At 36.5% G+C, this 12455-nt stretch overlaps 1 protein-coding gene across 1 annotated transcript in view; it reads left to right on the forward strand.

Moving 5' to 3' along the window:
* The window catches only part of LOC103076114 (doublecortin domain-containing protein 5-like), a 250403-nt gene that overhangs the window by 202006 nt on the left and 35942 nt on the right, over positions 1 to 12455 (forward strand). Inside the window, exon 19 of the mRNA XM_007460935.1 lies at positions 5673 to 5843. Coding sequence (XP_007460997.1) covers positions 5673 to 5843 — 171 coding nt within the window. The remainder of the gene's footprint in view (positions 1 to 5672; positions 5844 to 12455) is intronic.

Consider the following 12455-nt stretch of genomic DNA (forward strand, 5'->3'; position numbering starts at 1 on the left):
TTCATCTGTACCGTTTTTCTAGGTTCCACATATATGCATTAATATATGATATTTGTTTTTCTCTTTCTAACTTACTTCACTCTGTATGACAGTCACTAGATCCATCCACATCTCAACAAATGACCCAATTTCGTTCCTTTTTATGGCTGAGTAATGTTCCATTGTATATATGTACCACATCAGCTTTATCCATTCATCTGTCGATGGGCATTTAGGTTGCTTCCATGACCTGGCTATTGTAAATAGTGCTGCAGTGAACATTGGGGTGCGTGTGTCTTTTTGAATTATGGTTTTCTCAGGGTATATGCCCAGTAGTGGGATTGCTGGGTTGTATGGTAGTTCTATTTTTAGTTTTTTAAGGAAGCTCCATCCTGTTCTCCATAGTGGCTGTATCAATTTACATTCCCACCAACAGTGCAGGAGGGTTCCCTTTTCTCCACACCCTCTCCAGCATTTGTTGTTTGTAGATTTTCTCATGATGCCCATTCTAACTGGTATGAGGTGATACCTCATTGTAGTTTGATTTGCATTTCTCTAAAAAGTAGGGATGTTGAGCAGCTTTTCATGTGCTTCTTGGCCATCTGTATGTCTTCTTTGGAGAAATGTCTATTTAGGTCTTCTGCCCATTTTTGGACTAGGTTGTTTGTTTTTTGAATATTGAGCTGCATGAGCTGTTTACAGATTTTGGAGATAAATCCTTTTTATGTTGATTCGTTTGCAAATATTTTCTCCCAATGTGAGGGTTGTCTTTTCGTCTTGTTTTTGGTTTTCTTTGCTATGCAAAAGCTTTTAAGTTTCATTAGGTCCCATTTGTTTATTTTTGTTTTTATTTCCATTACTCTAGGAGGTGGATCAAAAAAGATCTTGCTGTGATTTATCTCAAAGAGTGTTCTTCCTAGGTTTTCCTCTAAGGGTTTTATAGTGTCTGGTCTTACATTTAGGTCTTTAATCCATTTTGAGTTTGTTTTTGTGTTTGGTGTTAGGGAGTGATCTAATTTCATTCTTTTACATGTAGCTGTCCAGTTTTCCCAGCAACACTTATTGAAGAGACTGTCTTTTCTCCATTGTATATCCTTGCCTCCTTTGTCATAGATTAGTTGACCATAGGTGCATGGGTTTATCTCTGGGCTTTCTATCTTGTTCCATTGATCTATCTTTCTGTTTGTATGCCAGTACCATATTGTCTTAATTACTGTAGCTTTGTAGTATAGTCTGAAGTCAGGGAGTCCAATTCCTCCAGCTCCATTTTTTTCCCTTAAAATTGCTTTGGCTATTCAGGGTCTTCAGTGTCTCCATATAAATTTTAAGATTTTTTGTTCTAGTTCTGTAAAAAATGCCATTGGTAATTTGATAGGGATTGCATTGAATCTGTAGATTGCTTTGGGTAGTATAGTCATTTTCACAATATTGATTCTTCCAATCCAAGAACATGGTATATCTCTCCATCTGTTGGTATCATCTTTAATTTCTTTCATCAGTATCTTATAGTTTTCTGCATACAGGTCTTTTGTCTCCCTAGGTAGGTTTCTTCCTAGGTATTTTATTCTTTTGGTTGCAGTGGTAAATGGGAGTGTTTACTTAATCTCTCTTTCAGATTTTTCATCATTAGTGTATAATGCAAGAGATTCCTGGCATTAATTTTGTATCCTGCAACTTTACCAAGATCGTTGATTAGCTCTAGTAGTTTTCTGGTGGCATCTTTAGGATTCTGTATGTATAGTATCATGTCATCTGCAAAGAGTGACAGTTTTACTTCTTCTTTTCCAATTTGTATTCCTTTTATAAATTTATTTATTTAGTTAGTTTTGGCTGTGTTGGGTCTTCATTGCTGCGTGCGAGTTTTCTCTAGTTGCGGCAGGCGGGGGGTACTTTTCATTGTGGTGCACAGGCTTCTCATTGCAGTGGCTTCTCTTGTTGCGGAGCATGGGCTCTAGGCATGTGGGCTTCAGTAGTTATGGTGCACGGGTTTCAGTAGTTGTGGCACACAGGCTTAGTTGCTCCGTGGCATGTGGGATCTTCCCGGACCAGGACTCAAACCCGGGTCCCCTGCATTGGCAGGCAGGTTCTTAACCACTGAGCCACCAGGGAAGTCCTGTATTCCTTTTATTTCTTTCTCTTCTCTGATTGCCGTGGCTAGGACTTCCAAAACTGTGTTGAATAATAGTGGTGTGAGTGGACATCCTTGTCTTGTTCCTGATCTTAGAGGAAATGCTTTCAGTTTTTCACCATTGAGAATGATGTTTGCTGTGGGTTTGTCGTATATGGCCTTTGTTATGTTGAGGTAGGTTCCCTCTATGCCCACTTTCTGGAGAGTTTTTATCATAAATGGGTGTTGAATTTTGTCAAAAGCTTTTTCTGCATCTATTGAGATGATCATATGGTTTTTCTCCTTCAGTTTGTTAATATGGTGTATCACATTGATTGATTTGCATATATTGAAGAATCCTTGCGTCCCTGGGATAAATCCCACTTGATCATGGTGTATGATCCTTTTAATGTATTGTTGGATTCTGTTTGCTAGTATTTTGTTGAGGATTTTTGCATCTATATTCATCAGTGATATTGGTCTGTAATTTTCTTTTTTTGTGACATCTTTGTCTGGTTTTGGTATCAGGGTGATGGTGGCCTCATAGAATGAGTTTGGGAGTATTCCTTCCTCTGCAGTTTTTTGGAAGAGTTTGAGAAGGATGGGTGTCAGCTCTTCTCTAAATGTTTGATAGAATTCATCTGTGAAGCCGTCTGGTCCTAGGCTTTTGTTTGTTGGAAGATTTTTAATCACAGTTTCTATTTCATTACATGTGATTGGTCTGTTCATATTTTCTATTTCTTCCTCATTCAGTCTTGGAAGCTTATATCTTTCTAAGAATTTTTCCATTTCTTCCAGGTTGTCCATTTATTGGCAAAGAGTTGTTTGTAGTAGTCTCTTAGGATGCCTTGTATTTCTGTGGTGTCTGTTGTAACTTCTTTTTCATTTTTCATTTTATTGATTTGAGTCCTCTCCCTCTTTTTCTTGATGAGTCTGGCTAATGGTTCCTCAATTTTGTTTATCTTCTCAAAGAACCAGCTTTTAGTGTTATTGATCATTGCTATTATTTTCTTTGTTTCTATTTCATTTATTTCTGCTCTGATCTTTATGATTTCTTTCCTTGTGCTAACTTTGGGTTTTGTTTGTTCTTCTTTCTCTAGTTCCTTTATGTGTAAGGTTAGTTTGTTTATTTGAGATTTTTCTTGTTTTTTGAGGTAGGCTTTTATAGCTATAAACTTCCCTCTTATAACTGCTTTTGCTGCATCCCATAGGTTTTGGATCATCATGTTTTCATTGTCATTTTTCTCTAGGTATTTTTTGATTTCCTCTTTGATTTCTTCAGTGGTCTCTTGGTTATTTAGTTACATATTGTTTAGCCTCCATGTGTTTGTGTTTTTTCCGTTTTTTTCCCTGTAATTCATTTCTAATCTCATAGAGTTGTGGTCAAAAAACATGCTTGATATGACTTGAATTTTCTTAAATTTACTGTGGCTTGATTTGTGACCCAAGATGGATCTTTCCTGGGGAATGTTCCGTGCTCACTTGAGAAGAAAGTGTAATCTGCTGTTTTTGGATGGAATGTCCTATAAATATCAATTAAATCTATCTGGTCTGTTGTGTCATTTAAAGCTTCTGTGTCCTTATTTATTTTCATTTTGGATGATCTGCCCAGTGGTGTAAGTGAGGTGTTAAAGTCCCCCTCTATTATTGTGTCACTGTCGATTTCCTCTTTTAGAGCTGTTAGCAGTTGCCTTATGTATTGAGGTGCTCCTATGTTGGATGCATATATATTTATAATTGTTATATCTTCTTGGACTGATCCCTTGATCATTATGTAGTGTCCTTCCTTGTCTCTTGTAACATTCTTTATTTTAAAGTCTATTTTATCTGATTTGAGTATTGCTACTCCAGCTTTCTTTTGATTTCCATTTGCATGGAATATCTTTTTCCATCCCCTCACTTTCAGTCTGTATGTGTCCCTAGGTCTGAAGTGGGTCTCTTGTAGACAGCATATAGATGGGTCTTGTTTTTGTATCCATACAGCAAGCCTGTGTCTTTTGGTTGGAGCATTTAATCCATTCACGTTTAAGGTAACTATTGATATGTATGTTCCTATGACCATTTTCATAATTGTTTTGGGTTTCTTTTTGTAGGTCCTTTTCTTCTCTTGTGTTTCCCACTTAGAGAAGTTCCTTTAGCATTTGTTGTAGGGCTGGTTTGGTGGTGCTGAATTCTCTTAGCTTTTGCTTGTCTGTAAAGCTTTTGATTTCTCCATCGAATCTGAATGAGATCCTTGCCAGGTAGAGTAATCTTGGTTGTAGGTTCTTCCCTTTCATCACTTTAAGTATATCATGCCACTCCCTTCTGGCTTGTAGAGTTTCTGCTGAATTAACCCTTGGGGGTTCCTTGTGTGTTATTTGTTGTTTTTCCCTTGCTGCCTTTAATATGTTTTCTTTGTATTTAATTTTTGACAGTTTGATTAATATGTGTCTTGGCATGTTTCTCCTTGGATTTATCCTGTATGGGACTCTCTGTGCTTCCTGGACTTGGTTGACTATTTCCTTTCCCATATTAGGGAAGTTTTCAACTATAATCTCTTCAAATATTTTCTCGGGTTCTTTCTCTCTCTCTTCTCCTTCTGGGACCCCTATAATGTGAATGTTGTTGCGTTTAATGTTGTCCCAGAGGTCTCTTAGGCTGTCTTCACTTCTTTTCATTCTTTTTTCTTTATTCTGTTCCACAGCAGTGAATTCCACCATTCTGTCTTCCATGTCACTTATCTGTTCTTCTGCCTCAGTTATTCTGCTTTTGATCCCTTCTTGTATAGTTTTCATTTCAGTTATTGTATTGTCCATCTCTGTTTGTTTGTTCTTTAATTCTTCTAGGTCTTTGTTAAACATTTCTTGCATTTTCTTGATCTTTGCCTCCATTGTTTTCCCGAGGTCCTGAATCATCTTCACTATCATTATTCTGAGTTCTTTTTCTGGAAGGTTGCCTATCTCCACTTCATTTTGTTGTTTTTCTGGGGTTTTATCTTGTTCCTTCATCTGGTACATAGCCCTCTGTCTTTTCATCTTATCTATCTTTCTGTGAATGTGGTTTTTATTCCACAGGCTGCAGGATTGTAGTACTTCTTGCTCCTGCTGTCTGCCCTCTGGTGGATGAGGCTATCTAAGAGGCTTGTGCAAGTTTCCTGATGGGAGGGTCATCCTGTTCCTTTATTAGCAATTCTACTTGAGTTTGTTCTCAAGAAGTTATGGATTTACACAAACGTTTATTTTATGATTGTTGATTGCTCTTTTGCTTATACTAAGGAAAATCTGAGAAACAATCTACATGTTTAAGTATTGGATATTGGTAAAATAAAATACCTTAAGATCAAATAGTATATATCCTTTAAAAAAAAACAAAACAAGCAAAACTAATGCCGTTACCAAATTGTGTGCATTTTGTGATTACATTTTTGTAAATCCAAGAATTCATATATATATGTATAATCATCAAATACCAATAGTAGTTATCACTACATAGTAGAGTTTTGAGTAATTATCTGTACTTTCTGACTTTATGCAGTGAAAACTAGGACTGCTATAAACAAATCATAACCTCTCCTATTTGACTCCATATTTTGTCTCATTTTTTTCAGAAATACAAACCACATAACAATGGGACTTCTAATCAAAAGTGGAATTACATGACAAATATGAAAGCTTTTATGGCCTTTCATAGCACTACACTGGATAAGGAAGTCACAGCAGCAAATTATGCTGGTATTTGTACATCCTCTGTGATTAAAGAAAAACACATTGATCAACCAGTAAGTGGTTCCTTCCTACTGAGGACAAAAAAGAGGGGTGGGAGAATGGATAAGTTTAATAAAGCAAGAAACTTTTTTCCAGAAAACCTTAAGTTCACACAAATTAAACACTGACTTGTGAGTGAAATCATTTAGACTCTGTGATTCTGGTTAGGAAAGAATGAAGGAATATTGATATTACCCTCTTCTTATATTGTTTTGATGGCTCCCTATCACCATCACCATCTCTGGTTCATCATCGGCTCACCAGAACAGGCATGAAGCAGGATAATCACACATACTTCACTCCCACAGGTGTGCTTGCCACACTCGATGTCACTCCACTCCAGAAAGCATATTAAAATGCCAATGATTGTAAGTTGCTTTATATTACATTATACCAAGCATAGGGCTAAGTATGATATACTCTAATTAAAAAAAAATAATTTCTCAAGTTTGGTCCTTTAATTTTTATTTGTAAGGAATTATTTGCACCATACTTTACAGATACCTGAGATATTTGTGGGTCAGTGGATCAAGGCACCTTGCTATTGTTGATAACCATTGGCCTACAGAAAACTGAAATCTCATAATGTACGCACATTACAAGACTGCCCAAGACCCTCTTTACTGTTCCCCTCAGTCGTCTCTAAACCACTGCTGCTTCTTCACTTGTCATTCCATGGCTCTACTGAATAAGAGATGTCAAATGTCCCATACCATTCTGCATGTCTCTGGTTTCAACTATGCTATCCCCCCTGACCTCTTCTCCTTTGTCTGTGATTTCATACCTGTTAGGCAATATGCTGCCAAAGACTGCTGAAGTCATCTTAAAAAGAATCGAGTCAACTTGAAAAGGCTCCAAAGATGAGACAATTTAAGCATCAATATGACTGTTGAATGCAGTGGATTGACATACATTAGATATGTTTAAATCCATATGTTCATAGAGATATTAAACAACAGCAACAACAACTCAATTTGTCACAATTAGATGATGCTAAGGAACGAATTTGTTACTTTGAAAACCAGTAAATAAAGAATCAAGCATTTATTTTTCCCTTCCTTTATGAACCATACCTCAAGATAACAAAACAGTTGACAAGAATAAGCTTCACTTCGTAGAAATACCCCAGCTAATACATGAGTAAAGTATGAGGAAATCAGAATATCATTATACTGTGAACTTTAATAAATTAATGGATCTAGGCAATGATCATCAGTAGCTACTAACATAACAAAAAGAGACAAAAGAGTTGCTCCTTGATAGAAATACATTGTACCATTTATGATGGGGTCTTGCCACCCCACCCCCCCCAAATCTAACTGGAGAAAAAGTACAACGAATAATTACAACAAAAGAAAAAAGAAAAAGAAATAAGGACTGTGAAGATTCAGAGAGACTTAGAGGTATTTAAACTAATTATAAGGTATTGGCCTTATTGTGATTCTCTTTCAAATAAATTGTGAGGGAGTGAGAGAATTGTAGAAATTTGAATACTGACTGAATATTTGATTATATTAGAGTATTATTATTATTAATTTTAGGTATGATGTTATAGTTATGATAAAAGAGTTCTTATTTGAAATTTGGGAAGGATAAAACTTCCCAATTTTCAACAATATTTCTTCTAAAAGATTATAACTTTCCTACTAGTTAAACGATAACCTGTCTGATAGAAATTAATATGGTTAATCTGAAGAGTATAATAATATAGCAATTCTGGGATTCACAAATTTAAAAAAATGCTTGTCTCTCTTGGGCCTGGGAAAACCAACTCTCTACACAAAGGCTCTAAATCAGTAATTAATTCTTAACCTTTTCAGAGATGCAGACCTTGTTGAGAGACTTGTGAAAATTATGGACATTCCTTCCCCGCAAAATGCACATGAGTACACAGCACTTTTCGTATAAAATCTTAGGGAGTTTGTAGACTCCCCTTGAAATCCAATTTGGACATAGGGTAAGAACTTCTTCCCTAGGCCACATTTGCTTGGCAAGCTTAGAAAAGAAAACTAATGCGAAGTAACTATTATATGCTACAAAGCTACTGTATGTTAGATACTGATGCAATATTAGTTATTTTTACATAGATTATCTTATAATAAATAATATAACATAAATAATAAATATAAAAAATATCAATAATTCATTAAATTAAGATTGATGAAGAAACTGAATAATTTATTCATAGTCACACTAGCTATCATATATACAGTAAGTGTCATTGTTGATCAAACAAACTCCATGTTATAGACCATATTTCTGTAAGGTCAAATGAACAGAGCAAGTTAGTCATTTCAATAAATCAAGGAAATTTTATAGAGGAAAATAATCAGTCAAACCAATTGCTTGGTATTCTGTGTATAGAGCCAGCAGCTGACTTGCTGAACTTTTAAACTCTGTTTGCATTCTGTAGACATAGCCTAACCTAGGGAGCTACCCCAGTGTATTGTGTTTTCCTTGCCAGCTGCAGTTTATTTTATTTATTTATTTATTTTTATTTTTTTAACATCTTTATTGGAGTATAATTGCTTTACAATGGTGTGTTATTTTCTGCTTTACAACAAAATGAATCAGTTATATATACACGTATGTTCCCATATCTCTTACCTCTTGCGTCTCCCTCCCTCCCACACTCCATATTCCACCCCTCCAGGCAGTCACAAAGCACCGAGCTGATCTCCCTGTGCTATGCGGCTGCTTCCCCCTATCTACCTTACGTTTGGTAGTGTATATATGTCCATGCCTCTCTCTCGCTTTGTCACACCTTACCCTCCCCCCTCCCATATCCTCAAGTCCATTCTCTAGTAGGTCTGTGTCTTTATTCCTGTCTTACCCCTAGGTTCTTCATGACATTTTTTTTTCTTAAATTCCATATATATGTGTTAGCATACGGTATTTGTCTCTCTCTTTCTGACTTACTTCACTCTGTATGACAGACTCTAGGTCTATCCACCTCATTACAAATAGCTCAATTTCATTCTTTTTATGGCTGAGTTATATTCCATTGTATATATGTGCCACATCTTCTTTATCCATTCATCCGATGATGGGCACTTAGGTTGTTTCCATCTCCGGGCTACTGTAAATAGAGCTGCAATGAACATTTTGGTACATGACTCTTTTTGAATTATGGTTTTCTCAGGGTATATGCCCAGTAGTAGGATTGCTGGGTCATATGGTACTTCTATTTGTAGTTTTTTAAGAAACCCCCATACTGTTCTCCACAGTGGCTCTATCAATTTACATTCCCACCAACAGTGCAAGAGGGTTCCTTTTTCTCCACACCTTCTCCAGCATTTATTGTTTCTAGATTTTTTTTTAACATCTTTATTGGGGTACAATTGCTTTACAATGATGTGTTAGTTTCTGCTTTATAACAAAGTAAATCAGTTATACATATACATGTGTTCCCATACCTCTTCCCTCTTGCGTCTCCCTCCCTCCCACACTCCTTATTCCACCCCTCCAGGTAGTCACAAAGCACCGAGCCGATATCCCTGTGCCATGCGGCTGCTTCCCACTAGCTATCTACCTTACGTTTGTTAGTGTATATATGTCCATGCCTCTCTCTCGCCCTGTCACAGCTCACCCGTTCCCCTCCCCATATCCTCAAGTCCGTTCTCCAGTAGGTCTGTGTCTTTATTCCTGTCTTACCCCTAGGTTCTTCATGACATTTTTTTTTCTTAAATTCCATATATATGTGTTAGCATACGGTATTTGTCTTTCTCTTTCTGACTTACTTCACTCTGTATGACAGACTCTAGGTCTATCCACCTCATTACAAATAGCTCAATTTCGTTTCTTTTTATGGCTGAGTAATATTCCATTGTATATATGTGCCACATCTTCTTTATCCATTCATCCGATGATGGGCACTTAGGTTGTTTCCATCTCCGGGCTATTGTAAATAGAGCTGCAATGAACATTTTGGTACATGACTCTTTTTGAATTATGGTTTTCTCAGGGTATATGCCCAGTAGTGGGATTGCTGGGTCATATGGTAGTTCTATTTGTAGTTTTTTAAGGAACCTCCATACTGTTCTCCATAGTGGCTGTACCAATTCACATTCCCACCAGCAGTGCAAGAGTGTTCCCTTTTCTCCACACCCTCTCCAGCATTTATTGTTTCTAGATTTTTTGATGATGGCCATTCTGACTGGTGTGAGATGATATCTCATTGTAGTTTTGATTTGCATTTCTCTAATGATTAATGATGTTGAGCATTCTTTCATGTGTTTGTTGGCAGTCTGTATATCTTCTTTGGAGAAATGTCTATTTAGGTCTTCTGCCCATTTTTGGATTGGGTTGTTTATTTTTTTGTTATTGAGCTGCATGAGCTGCCTGTAAATTTTAGAGATTAATCCTTTGTCAGTTGATTCATTTGCAAATATTTTCTCCCATTCTGAGGGCTGTCTTTTGGTCTTGTTTATGGTTTCCTTTGCTGTGCAAAAGCTTTGAAGTTTCATTAGGTCCCATTTGTTTATTTTTGTTTTTATCTCCATTACTCTAGGAGATGGGTCAAGAAGGATCTTGCTGTGATTTATGTCATAGAGTGTTCTGCCTATGTTTTCCTCTAAGAGTTTGATAGTTTCTGGCCTTACATTTAGGTCTTTAATCCATTTTGAGCTTATTTTTGTGTATGGTGTTAGGGAGTGATCTAATCTCATACTTTTACATGTACCCTGTCCAGTTTCCCAGCACCACTTATTGAAGAGGCTGTCCTTTCTCCACTGTACATTCCTGCCTCCTTTATCAAAGATAAGGTGACCATATGTGCATGGGTTTACATCTGGGCTTTCTATCCTGTTCCATTGATTTATCTTTCTGTTTTTGTGCCAGTACCATAGTGTCTTGATTACTGTAGCTTTGTAGTATAGTCTGAAGTCAGGCAGCCTGATTCCTCCAGCTCCATTTTTTGTTCTCAAGATTGCTTTGGCTATTCGGGGTCTTTTGTGTTTCCATACAAATTGTGAAATTTTTTGTTCTAGTTCTGTGAAAAATGCCAGTGGTAGTTTGATAGGGATTGCATTGAATCTATAGATTGCTTTGGGAAGTAGAGTCATTTTCACAATGTTGATTCTTCCAATCCAAGAACATGGTATATCTCTCCATCTGTTTGTATCATCTTTAATTTCTTTCATCAGTGTCTTATAATTTTCTGCATACAGGTCTTTTGTCTCCTTAGGTAGGTTTATTCCTAGATATTTTATTCTTTTTGTTGCAATGGTAAATGGGAGTGTTTTCTTGATTTCACTTTCAGATTTTTCATCATTAGTATATAGGAATGCCAGAGATTTCTGTGCATTAATTTTGTATCCTGCTACTTTACCAAATTCATTGATTAGCTCTAGTAGTTTTCTGGTAGCATCTTTAGGATTCTCTATGTAGAGTATCATGTCATCTGCAAACAGTGACAGCTTTACTTCTTCTTTTCCGATTTGGATTCCTTTTATTTCCTTTTCTTCTCTGATTGCTGTGGCTAAAACTTCCAAAACTATGTTGAATAAGAGTGGTGAGAGTGGGCAACCTTGTCTTGTTCCTGACCTTAGTGGAAATGCTTTCAGTTTTTCGCCATTGAGGATGATGTTGGCTGTGGGCTTGTCATATACGGCCTTTATTATATTGAGGAAAGTTCCCTCTACACCTACTTTCTGCAGGGTTTTTATCATAAATGGGTGTTGAATTTTGTCAAAAGCTTTCTCTGCATCTATTGAGATGATCATATGGTTTTTCTCCTTCAATTTGTTAATATGGTTAATCACATTGATAGATTTGCGTATATTGAAGAATCCTTGCATTCCTGGAATAAACCCCACTTGATCATGGTGTATGATCCTTTTAATGTGCTGTTGGATTCTGTTTGCTAGTATTTTGTTGAGGATTTTTGCATCTATGTTCATCAGTGATATTGGCCTGTAGTTTTCTTTCTTTGTGACATCCTTGTCTGGTTTTGGTATCAAGGTGATGGTGGCCTCGTAGAATGAGTTTGGGAGTGTTCCTCCCTCTGCTATATTTTGGAAGAGTTTGAGAAGAATAGGTGTTAGCTCTTCTCTAAATGTTTGATAGAATTCGCCTGTGAAGCCATCTGGTCCTGGGCTTTTGTTTGTTGGAAGATTTTTAATCACAGTTTCAATTTCAGTGCTTGTGATTGGTCTGTTCATATTTTCTATTTCTTCCTGATTCAGTCTTGGCAGTTTGTGCATTTCTAAGAATTTGTCCATTTCTTCCAGGTTGTCCATTTTATTGGCATAGAGTTGCTTGTAGTAATCTCTCATGATCCTTTGTATTTCTGCAGTGTCAGTTGTTACTTCTCCTTTTTCATTTCTGATTCTATTGATTTGAGTCTTCTCCCTTTTCTTCTTGATGAGTCTGGCTAATGGTTTATCAATTTTGTTTATCTTCTCAAAGAACCATGCCAGCTGCAGTTTAAATGATGTGTTAAGGGTGAATGAATTAACCAAAAATTCAGTTTGCATTGTGTACATGTACCATTGCCAAAATATAACAATTTGGGAACCATCAAAATAGTAGCACCACAGTCATAGGGATTGATGTGTTAATGAATGAAAATACATTTTCTAGATACTTTCAATAGGCTTCTTTTTTTTTTTTTTTTTTTTGGGTAC

The sequence above is a fragment of the Lipotes vexillifer genome, unplaced genomic scaffold (genome assembly GCF_000442215.2).
Source record: "Lipotes vexillifer unplaced genomic scaffold, Lipotes_vexillifer_v1.1 scaffold627, whole genome shotgun sequence".
NCBI classification, from domain to species: Eukaryota; Metazoa; Chordata; class Mammalia; order Artiodactyla; family Lipotidae; genus Lipotes; species Lipotes vexillifer.